Source organism: Somniosus microcephalus, chromosome 28 (assembly GCF_052327205.1).
Source record: "Somniosus microcephalus isolate GS21.2 chromosome 28, FLI_Smic_1.0, whole genome shotgun sequence".
In the NCBI taxonomy this organism is placed as follows: Eukaryota; Metazoa; Chordata; class Chondrichthyes; order Squaliformes; family Somniosidae; genus Somniosus; species Somniosus microcephalus.
In genome coordinates this window covers 8594053-8615427 of record NC_141014.1, presented here as the reverse complement: position 1 = coordinate 8615427, position 21375 = coordinate 8594053, and the positions used below count along the sequence as shown (strand labels likewise).

Sequence of the window (21375 nt, the reverse complement as noted above, 5' to 3'; positions counted from 1 at the left end):
GCTGATCATCCAAATTCAGTACCCTGTCCCTGCTTTCTCCCCATATCCCTTGATCCCTTTAGCCTTAAGAAATATATCCAACTCCTTCCTGAATATATTTAATGAACTGGCCTCCACCGCCCTCTGTGGCAGAGAATTCCACAGGTTCACCACTCTCTGGGTGAAGAAATTCCTCCTCATCTCAGTCCAAAATGGCTTACCCCTTATCCTTAGACTGTGACCCCTGGTTCTGGACTCCCCGACCATCGGGAACATCCTTCCTGCATCTAGTCTGTCCAGGCCTGACAGAATTTTATAGGTTTCGATGAGATCCCCTCTCAATCTTCTAAACTCCAGTGAGTATAAGCCCAATCGACACAATCTCTCCTCATACGTCATTCCTGCCATCCCAGGTATCAGCCTGGTGAATCTTCGCTGCACTCCTTCCATGGCAAGAACATCCTTCCTCAGGTAAGGCGACCAAAACTGCACACAATACTCAAGGTGCGGTCTCACCAAGGCCCTGTACAACTGTAGCAAGACATCCTTGTTCCTGTACTCGAACCCTCTCGCTACGAAGGCCAACATACCATTTGCCTTCTTAACCGCCTGCTGCAGCACTGAGGAACCATGTCAAATTGCATGGTATTATTCACCCACTGGCCCTCCTCTCTCCATGACTCTATAACACAGATCTCTACCGGTTGACATGGCCTACCGCTCACTAAACATGCCCGCTCTCCCAAATCAACTTACACTTTACAATTGCACACTTACTCTGCCCTTGGCAGCGGACTCGACCAATTTTCCAATTACTGTGGTTAAAGTCTCTGGTCAGTAGTTACTTGGTTTGTTCGGTTGGGTCATGTTTGCTCCCTTCTAACCCCCGATATTACCCCCAAATCAAGACGCTTGCTGCAAGATTCTAATGACTGCACCCCCAGTTTCTCCTTCAGCCTCTAGAGATCTACCTCGCTGTGTATATTGTTCGACCAGCGCCACAGACAGCGGGCACTCCGGTGATACCAGCCCCACAGACAGCGGGCACTCCGGTGATACCAGCCCCACAGACACCGGGCACTCCGGTGATACCAGCGCCACAGACAGCGGGCACTCCGGTGATACCAGCCCCAGACAGCGGGCACTCCGGTGATACCAGGGCCACAGTCATAGAATCATAGAATGGTTGCAGCACGGAAGGCGGCCATTTGACCTGTCAAACCCGTGCCGACTCTCAGCTAGTCCCACTCCCCCGCCCTTTCCCCGGAGCCCTGCAAATGTTTTTCCTTCAGATTCTTATCCAACTCCCTTTTGAAAGATAAGATTGAGTCTGCCTCCACCCCCCTTTCAGGCAGTGCATTCTGGATCTTAACCACTGGCTGTGTAAAAAAGTTTTTTCTTACGTCACCTTTGGTTCTTTTATCAATCACCTTAAATCTGTGTCCTCTGGTTCTCGACCCTTCTGCCAATGGAAACAGTTTCTCTCTATCTACTCTGTCTAGACCCCTCATGATTTTGAACACCTCTATCAAATCTCCTCTCAACCTTCTCTGCTCCAAGGAGAACAACCCCAGCTTCTCCAGTCTATGCACGTAACTGAAGTCTCTCGTCCCTGGAACCATTCTCGTAAATCTTTCCTGCACCCTCTCTAAGGCCTTCACATCCTTCTTAAAGTACGGTGCCCAGAACTGGACACAATACTCCAGTTGAGGCTGAAGCAGTGTTTCAGCCTCAACTGCGGACCTGCGAGGGAGCAGTGAGCAGCTGAGGAGTTTAAAACTGGCGGCAGTTGAAAAGCGGCGGCTGATTCAGCGAACGAGGCCTGACCAATTCAGCAGCAGGGGAGAGAGGTAAAAAGTAATCCAAGTGTGACGTCACCAGGAAGCAGGTAAGTGATTGGTTGGTGAGTATTTCTTTCTTTCTCCTTTACATTACAAGCTTAAATTCTGCGGTTTATATTTTCTTGGGTCTCTGTGGTGTAGTGGGGACAGTTGGTAAATAAGCGCCCTAGAGTATATCTTTAACTGGTGGTATTGAATTAATTTAAATTAATTAAAGGGGTAAGTCATGCCAGGAGAGCCCAGCCCCGTGTTATGCTCCTCTTGCTCTATGTGGGAATTCAGGGACGCTGCCAGTGTCCCCGACGACCACGTGCCAGAAATGCATCCAGCTGCAGCTACTAACGGGCCGTATGGAGGCGCTGGAGCTGCGGTTGGATGAGTTGTGGAGCATTCACGATGCTGAGAGGGTTGTGGATTACACGTTTGATGAGTTGGTCACGCCGCAGGGTAGGGCTGCACAAGCAGAAGGGAAATGGGTGACCACCAGGTGGAGCAATAGAAGCAGGCAGGTAGTGCAGGGGACCCCTGTGGCCATCCCCCTTTCAAACAGGTATACCAATTTGGATACTGTTGAGGGGGATGACTCACGAGGGGAAGGCAGCAACAGCCAACTTCCTGGCACCAGGGGTGCTTCTGCTGCTCAGGAAGGGAGGAAAAAGAGTGGGAGAGCAATCGTGGTAGGGGATTCTATCGTAAGGGGAACAGATAGGCGTTTCTGTGGCCGTAGGCGTGACTCCAGGATGGTTTGTTGCCTCCCTGGTGCCAGGGTCAAGGATGTCACTGAACCGCTGCAGGGCATCTTGAAGGGGGAAGGTGAACAGGCAGAAGTCGTGGTTCACATTGGGACCAACGACATAGGTAGGAAGAGGGATGAGGTCCTGCAGCAAGAATTTAGGGAGCTAGGTAGCAGATTAAAGAGTAGGACCTCAAAGGTTGTAATTTCTGGATTACTCCCGGTGCCACGTGCTAGTGAGTATAGGAATAGGAGGATAGAGCAGATGAATGCGTGGCTAATGAGTTGGTGCAGGAGGGCTTTAGTTTCCTGGATCACTGGGCCTGCTTCTGGGGAAGGTGGGACTTGTACAAGTCGGACGGGTTACACCTGAACCAGAGCGGGACAAATATCCTTGCGGGGAGGTTTGCTAGCACTGTTCGGGGGGGTTTAAACTAAAATGGCAGGGGGTTGGGAACCTGAGCAGGGAGACAGAGGAAAGGAAAACAGGGATAAAAGCAAAAGATAGGAAGGAGAAAAACAAAAGTGGCAGCCAGAGAAATCAACGGTTTAAATCAAACGTGGCCACAGTAAATAATAATTCTAATAGGTCTAAGAGCGTTAAAAAAACAAGCCTGAAGGCTTTGTGTCTTAATGCGAGGAGCATTTGTAATAAGGTGGATGATTTGCCTGCGCAAATAGAGGTAAACGAATATGATTTGGTTGGGATTACGGAAACATGGCTCAAGGATGGCCAAAGACTGGGAACTCAACATCCAGGGGTATTCGATATTCAGGAAAGATAGGCAAAAAGGAAAGGGAGGTGGGGTAGCATTACTGGTTAAAGAGATTAATACAATTGTAATGAAGGATATTAGCTCTGATGATGTGGAATCTGTTTATGCTAATATTTATTTATTAATATTTATGCTAATATATATGTACAAATGTATGTTGAAATGTTTAAGTGTCCTAATCCAAATTGTACACTCTCGGGAGCCGCAAGCCTACATTTCGTTGTACTGCACTTGTGCACTAACAATGACAATAAAAGTTGATTTGATTTGATTTGATTTGATTTGATTTGGTATGGGTAGAATTGAGAAATACTAAGGGGAAAAAAACATTAGTGGGAGTGGTTTATAGACCTCCAAACAGTAAGGCGGAGGTTGGGGATGGCATTAAAAAGGGAAATTAAAGAAGCGTGCAATAAGGGCACAGCAGTCATCATGGGTGACTTTAATCTACATATAGATTGGGCCAACCAAATTAGTAACAATACTGTGGAGGAGGAATTCCTGGAGTGTTTATGGGATGGTTTCCTGGACCAATATGTCAAGGAACCAACCAGAGATCAGGTCATCTTAGACTGGGTATTATGTAACGAGAAAGGATTAATTAGCAATCTTGTTGTACGAGGCCCCTTGGGTCGGAGCGATCATAATATGATCGAATTCTTCATTAAGATGGAGAATGAAGTAGTTGACTCAGAGACAGGGGTCCTCAATTTAAATAAAGGAAACTACGATGGTCTGAGGAGCGAGTTGGGTAGAATTGATTGGGGAATGGCACTCAAAGGGTTGACGGTGGATAGGCAATGGCAAACATTCAAAGACCGAATGGATGAGCTACAGAGTTTGTTCATCCCAATTTGGCATAAAAATAAAACAAAAAAGGTGACTCAACCGTGGCTAACAAGGGAAATTAGGGATAGCATAAGATCCAAGGAGAGGACATATAAATTGGCTAGAAAAAGCAATAATCCTGAGGATTGGGAGTTTAGGTTTCAACAAAGGAGGACAAAGGGATTAATTAAGAAAGGGAAAATAGAATGAGAGTAAGCTAGCAGGGGACATAAAAACTGACTGTAAAAGCTTTTATAGGTATGTGAAGAGAAAAAGATTGGTGAAGTCAAGCGTAGGTCCCTTACAGTCAGAATCAGGGGAATTTATAATGGGAAACAAGGAAATGGCAGACCAACTAAATATATACTTTGGTTCTGTCTTCACAAAGGAGGACACAAATAACCTCCCAGAGATGCCAGAGAACATAGGGTCTAATGAGAGGGAGGAACTGAAAGAAATCAGTATTTGTAGGGAAATGGTGTTAGGAAAATTGATGGGACTGAAGGCCGATAAATCCCCAGGGCCTGATGGTCTACATCCCAGGGTACTTAAGGAAGTGGCCCTAGAGATAGATGCATTGCTGGTCATCTTCCAGAACTCGATAGACTCTGGAACAGTACCCATGGATTGGAGGGTAGCTAATGTTACCCCACTATTCAAAAAAGGTGGTAGAGAAAAAGCGGGGAATTATAGACCGGTAAGGCTGACATCGGTAGTGGGGAAAATGCTAGAGTCTATTATAAAAGATGTAATAGCAGAGCACTTGGAAAGCAGTGACAGGATCAGACAAAGTCAACATGGATTTACAAAAGGTAAATCATGTTTGACTAATCTACTGGAATTTTTTGAGGATGTAACTGGTAAAATAGATAAGGGAGAACCAGTGGATGTGGTGTATTTGGACGTCCAGAAGGCTTTCGATAAGGTCCCACATAAGAGATTAGCGTGCAAAATTAAGGCACATGGGATTGGGGGCAAGGTATTGACTTGGATAGAGAACTGGTTGGCGGACAGAAAGCAAAGAGTTGGTGTAGTGTATGTACCTTTAAGAGCCCGTGTACTGTAATACCGGTAGTGACCACTCGGGTATATAAGCCTGTATAGCGTCTTGTATCTTTTAGTTCACCTCCAGACTTTGTTCAGTAAACACCTGTTAAACCAACTCCTGCATTCGAATGTGGCGACGAATTGGAAATGGACTTACCTGCAATTTGGCAGCACCTCAAGGAGATCGATTCCTCAGACGAAGGTCGAAGAAAAAAAAACTGAGTTCACCAGCTAGCCGGGCTGGTGGCAGGTACTGCACTAATCCTTCCTGGGCGGCAGGCTGGGGCTCGATCGGGTGGCTCTGCAGCGGGGCCGAGCAGCGAGGCTTTCAGTGTGGCTGTATCATACGGGCTGTTACGAAACTTAATCACTCCAGCCAAACCGATGGACAAGAATTTTAAGGAGATTGTTGATGCCCTACAGGAGCACTTAAACCCAACACCGCTGTGGTCTCCTAAGTGAAGGAACACAGAAAAGGCTACTTTCTGAGAAAGATTTGACACTGGACAAGGCTTTCAGTGTGGCTGTATCATACAAAGCAGCAGCAAGAGGAGCTGCAGAGATACAGCAAAAGCCACAGGACTTCGGCACCCATGAAATGACACGGGGTCCCTGTTGTATACAACGGCAAGGAAATACAGAAGTTGTATTTACACGTTCTGCAAGATTGTGGTCCACCGCTGTTGGAACGTGAATGGATCAGGAAGATACGTTTAGACTGGCACTCCATTCAGGCAGTGACGGTGACCAGTAAGAAAAAAAATGATGACGTCATACCTGAACGATTAAAAGACATCTTGGCCAACGCCAAAGAAGTGTTTCAACAGGAAATAGGAACCTTGAAAGGCGTCACCACCTCAATAAAAGTAGAAGATGCGGCAATTCCCAAGTTTTTTAAGGCAAGGCCGGTGCCATACGCAATTCGTCCAGCAGTCGAGGCAGAGCTGGAGAATTTGGAAAAGGCAGACGTGTTATCCAAGGTAGATTGGAGCGAGTGGGCAACACCCATCGTCCCGGTCATGAAGAAAACGTTGAATAATGATAAATCTGAAGAACAGAGAAAAATTTGCATCTGTGGGGACTTCAAGGTGACTGTAAAGCCGGTCCTTCACACGGTACAGTATCCTCTTCAGAGGATAGAAGATATTTTCGCCTCACTATCCGGAGGGAAACGTTTCACCAAAATTGACTTGGCACAGGCATATCTACAGATGGAGGTTGAGGAGGCCTCTAAAAAGTATCTCACGATAAATACACACAAAGGCCTGTACCAGTACAATCGACTGGTTTTCGGAGTAGCATCAGCTCCAGCTATCTGGCAAAGAGCTATGGAGCAAGTCCTGCAAGGGATTCCGGGGACTCAATGCTACCCAGACGACATCCTTGTAACAGGAGAAAACGACAACGAGCACCTTGCCAATTTGGAGCAGGTGCTCACTAGGCTAAGAGAACGGGGCCTACGAGCAAATCGCCCCAAGTGCGAATTTTTCCAGAAACAAATATCATATTGTGGCCATATAATTAACGAAGAAGGGTTGCATAAGTCACCTGAAAAAATTGAAGCGGTCATAAAAGCCCCAGCACCTGAAAATGTCTCACAATTAAGGTCGTTCCTGCAATTGATAAATTACTATCATAAATTTTTACCGAACTTGTCAACTGTTCTGCACCCTCTTAACGCACTGCTACAAACGGGAGTAATTTGGAAATGGAGCGAAGACTGTAAACGTGCCTTCCATAAATGCAAAGGCTTGATCACGTCCAAGGAAGTGTTGGCTCATTACAACCCATCACTACCAATCAGACTGGCGTGCGATGCATCCCCTTACGGCGTAGGAGCGGTATTATCGCATAGATTCCCTGATGGCTCGGAGCGGCCGATAGCTTTTGCGTCACGCTCATTGAACTCAGCTGAGCATAACTATGCCCAGATCGACAGGGAAGCACTCAGCCTGGTGTGGGGAGTGAAGAAATTCAACCATTACCTACACGGACAAAAATTTACCTTGTTGACTGACCATCAACCCCTCGTCTCCATATTCAACCCTAAAAAGGGCGTTCCCATTATGACAGCGCAAAGGCTACAGAGGCGGTCCCTTTTCCTAGGGGCACACCAATATGACATAGAATACAAAGGATCAAAACAGCATGGGAATGCTGATGGTTTATCGCGCCTACCGTTGCCAATGGTAGAAGAGGCACCTACAGTGGAGATGTTCCACTCAACCATAGTGGAATGTCTACCAGTAACAAATTCTACCATTGAAAAGGAAACGAGAAATGACCCGACTCTCTCACGAGTCTACGATTTAACGGTGAAGGGATGGCCAGCACATGGCGAACCACTGTTGCCAGCATTCTCGCAAAGAAGAGAACAGCTGTCAGTGTGCCGAGGAACCTTGATGTGTGGATCCAGAGTGGTGATTCCACCCAAACTCCAGGATAAAGTGCTAAAGGAGCTTCACGAGGGGCATCTGGGTGGAGTGAAAATGAAGAACCTAGCCAGAGCGTTTGTGTGGTGGCCAGGTATCGATGGAGACATCGAAGAAATGACCAAGAGCTGTCTAGGATGCCAGAAGGTCCAAAACGCCCCACCACAAGCCCCTCTACATCCATGGGAGTGGCCCTCATCTCCATGGCAAAGGGTACATATCGACTTTGCTGGTCCATTTATGGACTCAATGTTCTTAATCGCGGTTGATGCACACTCCAAGTGGCCGGAGGTAATAAAGATGTCCTCCACCACCACGGAAAAAACCATCACAGTATTAAGGACCATATTTGCCAGGAATGGGCTGCCTGAACAGATTTGTTCTGATAATGGACCGCAATTTGTGTCCGAAGAATTCAGGAAGTTCTTAAAAAACAATGGGGTTAAGCACTACACGTCCGCCCCATACCATCCCGCCACCAATGGATTAGCTGAAAGGTTTGTCCAGACCTTCAAGAAGGCCATAAAGGGCATGGGTAATGAAGACATAAATCTACAACATAAGGTAGATAACTTCTTCTTTGCATACAGGAATGCAACACATGTGGTTACAAACCAAACTCCCGCCATGATGTTTTTCAATAGAAGACTAAGATGCCGGCTGGATTTGATCAAGCCAAACATCAGAAGGGACGTAGAGAACCGGCAATTTCAAGGCATGAATGAAAGGCCAACTAGAACCTTCCAGATAGGTGAACAAGTTTTGGCCCGGGAGTACCGTACCGAGAAACGGCAGCCTGGAACTATTTGCACACGACTAGGACCGCTGATGTATACCGTGGAAATTGGAGAAAGCATAATAAGGCGCCATGCTGACCAGATCATAGAGTCATCCGAAAAGGGACAACCTACACCACAACTCTATACGCCTAATGATGAAGCAGAGATACCCATAATATCTACCTCCGATCCGGTGATACTGGAACCAGATGAACCCGACACTGGCATTCAAGCCGAATCGACCTTGCCAAAAGAACCTACTACCCCACCGAAAACTACTACACCACCGAGGCGTTATCCGGACCGAGTCAGGAAGCCTCCAGAGAGACTGACTTATAATTGATTAACTGCAGCAAATGTGTAGATTATTGTTCTTGTAAACATGTTAATTAATGATTACTTAAAATGTTATGTACTAATTATCTAAAAGGGGAGGAATTGTAGTGTATGTACCTTTAAGAGCCCCTGTGTACTGTAATACCGGTAGTGACCACTCGGGTATATAAGCCTGTATAGCGTCTTGTATCTTTTAGTTCACCTCCAGACTTTGTTCAGTAAACACCTGTTAAACCAACTCCTGCATTCCGTGTCTCCATTAACACACGGATACAACAGTTGGAATAAACGGGTCGTTTTCCGATTGGCAGGCAGTGACTAGTGGGGTACCGGAAGGATCGGTCCTAGGACCCCAGCTGTTCACAATATATATTAATGATGATCTGGATGAGGGAATTGGATGTAATATCTCCAAATTTGCAGACGACACAAAGCTGGGTGGGAGGGTAAGCTGTGAGGAGGATGTCATGAAACTCCAGTACGATTTGGACAGGTTGGGTGATTGGGCAGAAACATGGCAAATGCACTATAATGTGGATAAATGTGAGGTTATCCACTTTGGTGGCAAAAACAGAAAGGCAGATTATTATTTGAATGGCAATAGATTGGGAGAAGGGGAAGTGCAGAGAGACCTGGGTGTTATTGTGCACCAGTCGCTGAAGGTAAGCATGCAGGTGCAGCAGGCGGTTGAGAAGGCAAATGGTATGTTGGCCTTCGTAGCAAGAGGGTTCGAGTACAAGAACAAGGATGTCTTGCTGCAGTTGTACAGGGCCTTGGTGAGACCGCACCTTGAGTATTGTGTGCAGTTTTGGTCACCTTACCTGAGGAAGGACGTTCTTGCCATGGAGGGAGTGCAGCGAAGATTCACCAGGCTGATACCTGGGACGGCAGGAATGACGTACAGGAGAGATTGTGTCGATTGGGCTTATACGCACTGGAGTTTAGAAGATTGAGAGGGGATCTCATCGAAACCTATAAAATTCTGTCAGGTCTGAACAGACTAGATGCAGAAAGGATGTTTCTGATGGCCGGGAGTCCAGAACCAGGGGTCATAGTCTAAGGATAAGGGGTAAGCCATTTAGGACTGAAATGAGGAGGAATTTCTTCACCCAGAGAGTGGTGAACCTGTGGAATTCTCTGCCACAGAGGGCAGTGGAGGCCAGTTCATTAAATATATTCAGGAAGGAGTTGGATATATTTCTTAAGGCTAAAGGGATCAAGGGGTATGGGGAGAAAGCAGGGACAGGGTACTGTATTTGGATGATCAGCCACGATCTCATTGAATGGCGGAGCAGGCTCGAAGGGCCGAATGGCCTACTCCTGCTCCTATCTTCTATGTTCTATGTTGATCATCATTTCCACACTTTTGTACTCTATACCTCTATTCATGAAGCCCAGGATCCCGTAAGCTTTTTTAACCGCTTTCTCAATCTGCCCTGCCACCTTCAACGATTTATACCCCCAGGTCTCTCTGCTCATGCACCCTCTTTAGGATTGTACCCGTTAGTTTATATTTCCTCTCCTCATTCTTTCTACCAAAATGTATCACTTCACACTTTTGTGCGTTAAATTTCATCTGCCACGTGTCCGCCCATTCCACCAGCCTGTCTATGTCTCCCTGAAGTCTATCACGCTCCTCCTCACTGTTCACTATACTTTCAGATTTTGTCTCATCTGCAAATTTTGAAATTGTACACCCACGTCCAAGTCATTAATCATATATATCAAGAAAAGCAGTGGTCCTAGTACCGACCCCTGGGGAACACCACTGTGTACCTTCCTCCAGTCCGAGAAACAACCGTTCACCACTGCTCTCTTTCCTGTCAGTTAGACAATTCTGTATCCATGCTGCCACTGTCCCTTTTATCCCATGGGCTTCAACTTTGCTGGCAAGCCTATTATGTGGCACTTTGTCAAACGCCTTTTGGAAATCCATGTACATCACGTCAACCGCATTACCCTCATCAACCCTCAATCTTCCCCACTAGCTGGTGGTCTATAGAATACACCTAGTAGTGTAATGGCCCCTCTATTATTTCTTAACTCTAGCCATATAGATTCTGTCCTTGACCCCTCCAGGACATCCTCCCTCTCTAGCACTGTAACATTCTCCTTAACCAATACTGCCATACCACCTCCTATCTTTCCTTCCCCATCTTTCCTGAACACCTTATAACCAGGAATATTTAATACCCAATCCTGCCCTTTTTTGAGCCATGTCTCAGTTATTGCCACAACATCATATTCCCATGTGGCTATTTGACCTGCAGCTCACTTACCTTGTTTACTTCGCTTCGTGCGTTCACATACATACACTGTAAACCCATCTTAGACCATCCTGTATTCTCGCTTAGTTGGACCCCACCTAATACCTTACTATTTCTTACTTTAGCGCTCTCTGCCTCTCCCAATCCTTTGAGCACTTTATTTCCCCTTTCTAATGTTACATCCTGGTGCCCATCCCCCTGCCAAATTAGTTTAAACCCTCCCCAACAGCACTAACAAACCTCCCCGCGAGGATATTGGTCCCGGCCCTGTTGAGGTGCAACCCGTCCGGCCTGTACAGGTCCCACCTCCCCCAGAACCGGTCCCAATGCTCCAGGAATCTAAAGCCCTCCCTCCTGCACCATCTCTCCAGCCACGCATTCATCTGCTCTATCCTCCTATTTCTAAACTCACTTGCAGAGATTGACTACCTTCGAGGTCCTGCTTTTTAATCTCTTTCCTAGCGCCTTAAAATCTGCCTGCAGGAGCGCATCCCTCTTTCTACCTATAATACTCCGGTAATACCAGCCGCATAATCGCCGAGCACTCCAGTAATACCAGCGGCACCGGGCACCCGTGTAAGGAATATACCACATGATAAGAGATTGATTGAAACAGTAAACTTTTTTGTGCCAAATATACCAAGGCCGCGGGTTAAAAGTTTCCACCTGTGGTACTTGGATTGTTTTGGTTATCCTGCCGCCTGTGTTGACGGTTCCTTCAGTTGGAGCAGTGGCTGCAGCCGGAACGCTTCTCCTAGCGCGCAGTCGCTCCCGTGCATCCAATACTTTTTTCACCGCCGGCCCTTTCTCATTCACATCCTGGACCTTCCTCGAATTGATCATTTCCCGTGCGTCGAGAACCTTCGCGGAGCCCCCAGTTATTTGTGAGCGCCTGTCCTTCTGTCCCAGGCGTTCTCGAGCGTCTCTCATCGTTAACCGTTGCCGAGCATCTGTGACGCCGATCTTCTGCCGCGCGTCAAAAGTCTGTTGAAAGCCGGCGATGGGCCGGCTCGTGCTCAAGTTTACAAACTGATCTCCAATCCGCGATTTAACGCCACCAACAACTGGCCTGGCACTCGGTGCCAGTCTGCAATGAAACAAGCAGCACAAGTAACAGTCCAGCAGTCAAAACAAAACTGAGCAAAGCAACCCCAGCTCTAGCAAGTCAGGTCACCACTGCTCTGGATACCTCCAGCACTGATCATTACAGGCACTGGGAGTTCAGTGAGCGCATCGCAGGTGGACGACGTTTTCACACTACCTCTGTTGCATCACCCAATAACGCTGGGGTACAAAAATTGACCGTGTGGTTGATAATGAAGAAGAAAGCTGCAGGAAGATATCTATGGACTGGTCAGGTGGGCAGAACAGTGGCAAATGGAATTCAATCCGGAGAAGTGCGAGGTAATGCATTTGGGGATGGCTAACAACACAAGGGAATACACAATAAATGGTAGGACACTGAGAAGTGTAGAGGATCAGAGGGATCTAGGAGTGCATGTCCACAGATGGCAGCAGGACAGGTAGATAAGGTGGTTAAGAAGGCATACGGGATACTTGCCTTTATTAGCCGAGGCATAGAATAGAAGAGCAGGGAAGTTATGCTTGAACTGTATAAAACTCTAGTTAGGCCACAGCTAGAGTACTGCGTGCAGTTCTGGTCACCACATCACAGGAAGGATGTGATTGCACTGGAGAGGGTGCAAAGGAGATTTACGAGGATGTTGCCAGGACTGGAGAATTTTAGCTATGAGGAAAGATTGGATAGGCTGGGGTTGTTTTCTTTGTAATAGAGGAGGCTGAGGGGAGACTTGATTGAGGTGTATAAAATCATGAGGGGTTTAGATAGAGTGGATAGGAAGGACCTATTTCCCTTAGCAGAGAGGTCAATAACCAGGGGGCACAGATTTAAAGTAATTGGTGAAAGGATTAGAGGGGATTTGAGGAGAAGTTTTTTCACCAGAGGGTGGTGGGGGTCTGGAACCCACAACCTGAAAGGGTGGTAGAGGCAGAAACATCATCACATTTAAAAAGTACTTGGATAAGCACTTGAAGTGCCGAAACCCACAGGGCTGTGGACCAAGTGCTGAAATGTGGGATGGCTCTTTTTTGGCAGGCAAAGACACGATGGGTTGAATGGCCTCCTTCTGTGCTGTAAATGTCTATAATTCTATGTTCTGGTACTGCTGGGTACAGGCCTGTCACTGTATAGTGCCGTATACAGGGTCCGGACAAAGGAGGAGTGCGGCATTCAAGGCACTGGGCCCGGGGGTGAGGGCGGTTTACAGGGCACAGGAGTGAGTGCAGTATTCAGGGCACTGAGCCCGGGGGTGAGGGCGGTATTCCGGTTCCGGGGTCCTGGGGTCAACAGGCTCTGGAGAGTGCACTAGATAGGGTCCAGGGCATACAGCATCGGGGCCCAAAGAGATTGTGGTGTACCAGGTGAGTGTGGTGTATAGGACACTGGGCCCAGGGTAAGGGCTGTATTCCGGGGGGGGTGGGGGTGAGCGGGGTATTCAGGGTCCTGGGGGGGGGGCGGTTGTTGAATGCGGTATTCAGGGTCCCGGGGTGGGGGGGGGGGGGGGTGTTGAATGCGGTATTCAGGGTCCCGGGGTGGGGGTGGGTGTTGAATGCGGTATTCAGGGTCGGGGGGGGGGGGGGGGGGGTGAATGCGGTATTCAGGGTCCTGGGGGATGAAGTGAATGCGGTATTCAGGGGTCCGGGGGAGGGGGTGAATGCGGTATTCAGGGTCGGGGGGGGGGGGGTGAATGTGGTATTCAGGGTCCTGGTCCTGGGGGATGAAGTGAATGTGGTATTCAGGGTCCTGGGGGATGAAGTGAATGCGGTATTCGGGGGTCCGGGGGGAGGGTGTATGCGGTATTCAGGGGTCCGGGGGGGGGGGGGGGTTAATGCGGTATTCAGGGTCCTGGGGGGGGGGGGGGGGATATGCGGTATTCAGGGTCCTTGGGGGGGGGGGGGGAGATGCGGTATTCAGGGTCCTGGGGGTGAATGCGGTATTCAGGGTCCGGGGGGGGGGGGGGGGGGGGTGAATGTGGTATTCAGGGTTCGGGGGGGTGAATGTGGTATTCAGGGTTCGGGGGGGGGTGAATGTGGTATTCAGGGTCCCGGGGGGGGGGGGGGGGGGTGAATGCGGTATTCAGGGTCCTTGGGGGCGGGGAATGCGGTATTCAGGGTCCCGGACGGGGAACAATAGCGAACCCTCTCCCGGGCCCCCACCCCCGCGGGAGCGACGGGGGCCAGCAGCCAATGAGAAGGCAGCGCGCTCCGCCAAGTGCCGGCGCGGGACGGGCAGCGAGCGCGGATTGAAGGGGGGGGGCAGCGAGCAGGATCGAGCCGGGGGCCCGGCCGCTCACTCCACCCCACCCCACCCTTGCTGAGGTAAGTGATTGACAAGGGCACCAACCAACCAGGGCGGCGTTTGGCCCGCCGGCCGCCAATCAGCGGGCGGGCCGACAGGTTCGGTTGCGCCGCGCGAGCCAAACTTCCGTTTTGCCAACGGGTTTGAAAACAGAGCCCGAGGCCCGGCCCGGAGCTCCAGCCCCAGCCCCAGCCCGCAGTCCCCGGCCACCCGCTCACCGGCCACCCCCTCAGCTCGCTCACCTGCCCTTAACGCGCAGCCCGCGCCTCCGAATGATGTCGTCCAGCGAGCAGTCCGCCATGGCCGAGCGAGCGAGTGGGCCGAGGGGGAGGGGCACGGCGGCCCGCGCAGGACAGGAAGTGGCGCCGGGCACACCGCACAAAAAAAAAGCGCAACCGGATCAGGATTTCGAAATCACAGCCTGGAGAGTAGGCCCAAAAACTAGCAGAGGGACACCGAGCACCACACTGACCTGGGGGGGGGACACCGAGCACCACACTGACCTGGGGGGGGGGGACACCGAGCACCACACTGACCTGGGGGGAGGGAGGGACACCGAGCACCATACTGACGTGGGGGGGGGGACACCGAGCACCACACTGACCTGGGGGGGGGGACACTGAGCACCACACTGACCTTGGGGGGGGGACACCGAGCACCACACTGACCTGGGGGGGGGGAGGGAGGGACACCGAGCACCACACTGACCTGGGGGGGGGGGGGGACACCGAGCACCACACTGACCTGGGGGGGGGGAGGGAGGGACACCGAGCACCACACTGACCTGGGGGGGGGGGGGGCACCGAGCACCACACTGACCTGGGGGGGGGGCACCGAGCACCACACTGACCTGGGGGGAGGGAGGGACACCGAGCACCACACTGACGTGGGGGGGGGGGACACCGAGCACCACACTGACCTGGGGGGGGGGACACTGAGCACCACACTGACCTTGGGGGGGGGACACCGAGCACCACACTGACCTGGGGGGGGGGGGGGGGGACACCGAGCACCACACTGACCTGGGGGGGGGGAGGGAGGGACACCGAGCACCACACTGACCTGGGGGGGGGGGGGGCACCGAGCACCACACTGACCTGGGGGGGGGGGACACCGAGCACCACACTGACCTGGGGGGAGGGAGGGACACCGAGCACCACACTGACGTGGGGGGGGGGGACACCGAGCACCACACTGACCTGGGGGGGGGGACACTGAGCACCACACTGACCTTGGGGGGGGGACACCGAGCACCACACTGACCTGGGGGGGGGGGGGGGACACCGAGCACCACACTGACCTGGGGGAGGGACACCGAGCACCACACTGACCTGGGGGGGGGGGGACACCGAGCACCACACTGACCTGGGGGTGGGGGGGGGACACCGAGCACCACAATGACCTTGGGGGGGGGGGACACCGAGCACCACACTGGCCTTGGGGGAGGGGGGGGGACACCGAGCACCACACTGACCTGGGGGAGGGAGGGAGGGGGACACCGAGCACCACACTGACCTGGGGGTGGGAGGGAGGGGGACACCGAGCACCACACTGACCTGGGGGGGGGGACACCGAGCACCACACTGGCCTTGGGGGAGGGGGGGGGACACCGAGCACCACACTGACCTGGGGGAGGGGGGGGGGACACCGAGCACCACACTGGCCTTGGGGGGGGGGGGACACCGAGCACCACACTGGCCTTGGGGGAGGGGGGGGACACCGAGCACCACACTGACCTGGGGGAGGGGGGGGGACACCGAGCACCACACTGGCCTTGGGGGGGGGGGGGACACCGAGCACCACACTGACCTGGGGGTGGGAGGGAGGGGGACACCGAGCACCACACTGACCTGGGGGTGGGGGGGAGGGGGTCACCGAGCACCACACTGACCTGGGGGAGGGGGGGGGGACACCGAGCACCACACTGACCTGGGGGAGGGGGGGGGACACCGAGCACCACACTGACCTGGGGGAGGGGGGGGACACCGAGCACCACACTGACCTGGGGGTGGGAGGGAGGGGGACACCGAGCACCACACTGACCTGGGGGTGGGGGGGAGGGGGACACCGAGCACCACACTGACCTGGGGGAGGTGGGGGGACACCGAGCACCACACTGACCTGGGGGAGGGGGGGGGACACCGAGCACCACACTGACCTGGGGGAGGGGGGGGACACCGAGCACCACACTGACCTGGGGGAGGGGGGGGGACACCGAGCACCACACTGACCTGGGGGAGGGGGGGGACACCGAGCACCACACTGACCTGGGGGAGGGGGGGGGGACACCGAGCACCACACTGACCTGGGGGAGGGGGGGGGACACCGAGCACCACACTGACCTGGGGGAGGGGGGGGACACCGAGCACCACACTGACCTGGGGGAGGGGGGGGGGACACCGAGCACCACACTGACCTGGGGGGGGGGGGGGGACACCGAGCACCACACTGACCTGGGGGAGGGGGGGGACACCGAGCACCACACTGACCTGGGGGGGGGGGAGGGGGACACCGAGCACCACACTGACCTGGGGGAGGGGGGGGGGACACCGAGCACCACACTGACCTGGGGGAGGGGGGGGACACCGAGCACCACACTGACCTGGGGGAGGGGGGGGGGACACCGAGCACCACACTGACCTGGGGGAGGGGGGGGACACCGAGCACCACACTGACCTGGGGGAGGGAGGGGACACCGAGCACCACACTGACCTGGGGGAGGGGGGGGGGACACCGAGCACCACACTGACCTGGGGGGGGGGGGGGGGGGGACACCGAGCACCACACTGACCTGGGGGAGGGGGACACCGAGCACCACACTGACCTGGGGGGGGGGGGGGACACCGAGCACCACACTGACCTGGGGGGGGGGGGGGGGACACCGAGCACCACACTGACCTGGGGGGGGGGGGGACACCGAGCACCACACTGACCTGGGGAGGGGGGGGGGACACCGAGCACCACACTGACCTGGGGGGGGGGGGGGGACACCGAGCACCACACTGACCTGGGGGAGGGGGGGGGACACCGAGCACCACACGGACCTGGGGGGGGGGGGGGACACCGAGCACCACACTGACCTGGGGGAGGGGGGGGGGACACCGAGCACCACACTGACCTGGGGGGGGGGGGGGGGACACCGAGCACCACACTGACCTGGGGGGGGGGAGGGACACCGAGCACCACACTGACCTGGGGGGGGGGGGGGGGGGGACACCGAGCACCACACTGACCTGGGGGGGGGGGGACACCGAGCACCACACTGACCTGGGGGGGGGGGGGGGACACCGAGCACCACACTGACCTGGGGGGGGGGGGGGGACACCGAGCACCACACTGACCTGGGGGGGGACACCGAGCACCACACTGACCTGGGGGGGGGGGGACACCGAGCACCACACTGACCTGGGGGGGGGGGGACACCGAGCACCACACTGACCTGGGGGGGGGGACACCGAGCACCACACTGACCTGCGGGGGGAGCAGAACCAGAGAGTCCCAGTGACAGGCTGCGCCGTTATTGAGGCCCATTAGGAACAGCAGCGGCCATTCAGCCCCTCCCTGCTCTCCCATCAATCAGATCACATCTAACCTGCACCTGCACTGTCATTGATCTGGATTTTCAAAAGGCCTTCGATAAGGTCCCCCATAATAAATGTGAGAAGTCACACAACACCAGGTTATAGTCCAACAGCTTTATTTGAAATCACAAGCTTTCGGAGCGCTGCTCCTTCGTCAGGTGAAGCTGTGTCTTTATGCATCTCTTCACTTCACCTGACAAAGGAGCAGCGCTCCGAAAGCTTGTGACTTCAAATAAAGCTGTTGGACTATAACCTGGTGTTGTGTGACTTCTCACATTTGTCCACCCCAGTCCAACTCCGGCATCTCCACATCATGGGTACCCCATAATAGACTGATGAGCAAGGTCAGAGAATGCGGAGTCAGGGGACAAGTCTTGACAAAGAGTTTGACTCGAAACATTGACTCTGTTTCTCTCTCCACGGATGTTGCCCTGGCCGGCTGAGTTTTTCCAGCATTTTCTGTTGTTATTTTGGATTTCCAGCATCCGCAGTATTTTGCTATCGTAGCAGAAGGGATAGCGGGCTGGCTTCAAGACAGAAAGCAGAGAGTAGGAGTAAAGGGTAGCTATTCAGAGTGGCAGAAGGTGGGTAGTGGTGTTCCACAAGGATCAGTGCTGGGACCACTGTTGTTAGACTTTGGAATCAAAAACACAATTCCCAAATTTGCAGATGATACCAAATTGGGGGGGACAGTCAATACTGAGGAGGACTGCAACAAATTACAGGAGGACATTCATAAACTTGCAGAACGGGCAAATAATTGGAAAATTAAGTTCAACACAGATAAATGTGAGGTATTACATTTTGGTAGGAAGAATAGGGAGGTCACTTACACAGAAACATAGAAGATAGGAGCAGGAGTAGGCCATTCGGCCTCTCGAGCCTGCTCCGCCATTCAATGAGATCATGGCTGATCATCCAAACTCAGTACCCTGCCCCTGCTTTCTCCCCATACCCCTTGATCCCTTTAGCCTTAAGAAATATATCCAACTCCTTCTTGAATATATTTAATGAATTGGCCTCTACTGCCTTCTGTGGTAGAGAATTCCACAGGTTCACCACTCTCTGGGTGAAGAAATTCCTCCTCATCTCTGTCCTAAATGGCTTACCCCTTATCCTTAGACTGTGACCCCTGGTTCTGGACTCCCCCGCCATCGGGAACATCCTTCCTGCATCTAGTCTGTCTAGTCCTGTTAGAATTTTATAGGTTTTGATGAGATCCCCTCTCATTCTTCTAAACTCCAGCGAGTACAAGCCCAATTGACCCAGTCTCTCCTCATACGTCATTCCTGCCATCCCAGGTATGGCACTTCTCACTTGGAGGGTGCCAGTCTGGGTGGGGTAGAGGAACAAAGGGTTCTAGGAGTACAAATACACAAATCACTAAAATTGCGACACAGGTTAACAAGGCCATAAAAAAGCAAACCCAAGCACTAGGGTTTATTTCTAGAGGGATAGAATTGAAAAGTAGGGAAGTTATGCTAAACCGGTATCAAGTCTTAGTTAGACCACACAGAGTATTGCGTGCAGTTCTGGTCGCCATATTATAAAAAGGATATAGAGGCATTGGAGAGGGTGCAGAGAAGATTTACAAGGATGATACCAGAAATACGAGGTGTAAGATCTTAACGATCTCTGAGTTCTTGGACAAGACACCAATAGGCAGCAGCCAGTATGTTTGAGCAATAGATCAAGATTTATTAAGCATACAGCATAATATACTTAATATTAGGTGATAGTTTTAACGAGTAGCTCACAGCCCTTGGTCTCTGGAACCTCTCGGACACAGATGACGTCGTCTTAAGTCTGTTCCTTTGTTCTCGCAGTGCGTCTGTGTGAAGTTGTTCTTTGAGTATCGAGGTTTTAACCCTTTTCTTATCAACAGTTGGTTTGGCCAGTGTCCATATATGGTCTTCAACAAAATCACCTTTTAGAATTGGTTCTAATGGTCAAAATACCATTGTCACTCAGACTAAGGTAGCATCCCGCCTTTCCAGTATTTTTCCACCAACTTTACCATGTTCAGTGTTATCTTCTTTATAGTTTTTCACCCCATTGGAATTTACTTTATCTCTTTCATTCCTAGCTTCCCTGGTACAAGGCCTTTATACCAAGGGCCCATATCAGCGCTGTTTCACTAGTCTTGAGGTATCCAAACTATCTCACTTTAATCTACCAGATAAATACCTTATCTCCATGATCTCTCTCATTTTATGTCCTTATACTAATTATTTTTTAAATTTTGTTGCAATTAGTTTTGGTAAGCGAATTCTAATTTCTACTTAGCATCATATTTTTTTTTTAGCAATTTAACCTTCACTCGCAGTCTATGGCTGTTTGTTATCAAAACTTAGTCAAAACTGCTTTTGACTGTGCAGCTACATTTTGAACAAGTCTCAGCTTTTTAGTTACCCAGGAGTAATTATGGGTAATATTATTTGGTCAATGGCTACACTTGAAGTAATACATATATGATTCTCGTCTACTAAATATCTTTAAATATCAGGCTTTTGTACAGAGGGTGTACCTATCAGGAAAGGATGAACAGGCTGGGTCTCTTTTCTCTTGAAAAATGAAGGCTGAGGGGTGACCTAATAGAGGTCTTTATAATCATGAAAGGTTTTGATAGAGTGGATACAGAGAGAATGTTTCCACTTGTGGAGAAGAGCAGAACTAGAGGCCATCAATATAAGATAGTCACCAAGAAATCCAATAGGGAATTCAGGAGAAATTTCTTTATCCAGAGAGTGGTGAGAATGTGGAACTCGCTACCACAGGGAGTGGTTGAAGCGAATAGTATAGATACATTAAAGGGGAGGCTGGACAAGCGTATGAGGGAGAAGGGAATAGAGGGTTATGCTGATAGATTTAGATGAGGAAAGACAGGAGGAGGCTCGAGTGGAGCATAAACGCCGGCATGGACTGGTTGGGCCGAATGGCCTGTTTCTGTGCCGTATATCCAATGTAATCAACGCCATTGACCCGCCTTTGCTCCATACCCAGCAAAAATCTACCGCTCTCAGTCTTGAACGCTCCAATTGACCCCCCAACATCCACAGCTTTTTCGGGGAGAGCGTTCCAGATTTCCCCCAAGTGTCAGCTGTGGCTCAGTGGGCAGCACTCTCGCCTCTGAGTCCGAAGGTTGTGGGTTCAAGTCCCACTCCAGAGACTTGAGCATATAATTTAGGTTGACACTCCAGTGCGGTGCTGAGGGAGTGCTGCACTGTCAGAGGTACCGTCGTATGGTTGAGATGTTAAACTGAGGCCCCGTCTGCTCTCTCAGGTGGACACATAGATTCCATGGCACTATTTTGAAGAAGCGCAGGGGAGTCCTCCCCGGGGGCCTGGCCAATAGTTATCCCTCAACCAACATCTGTAAAAACAGATTATCCGGTCA

At 51.6% G+C, this 21375-nt stretch overlaps 1 protein-coding gene across 1 annotated transcript in view; it reads right to left on the bottom strand.

Moving 5' to 3' along the window:
* Window positions 1-14762, bottom strand: part of poldip3 (polymerase (DNA-directed), delta interacting protein 3) — a 43333-nt gene extending 28571 nt beyond the window's left edge. The window contains exons 1-2 of the mRNA XM_085969431.1: window positions 14640-14762; window positions 11685-12105 (exon numbers count right to left, since the gene is read on the bottom strand). Of these exons, the coding sequence (XP_085825557.1) occupies window positions 11685-12105; window positions 14640-14698 (480 nt within the window). The 5' untranslated portion in view covers window positions 14699-14762. The remainder of the gene's footprint in view (window positions 1-11684; window positions 12106-14639) is intronic.
* Between the last annotated feature and the right edge of the window lie 6613 nt (window positions 14763-21375).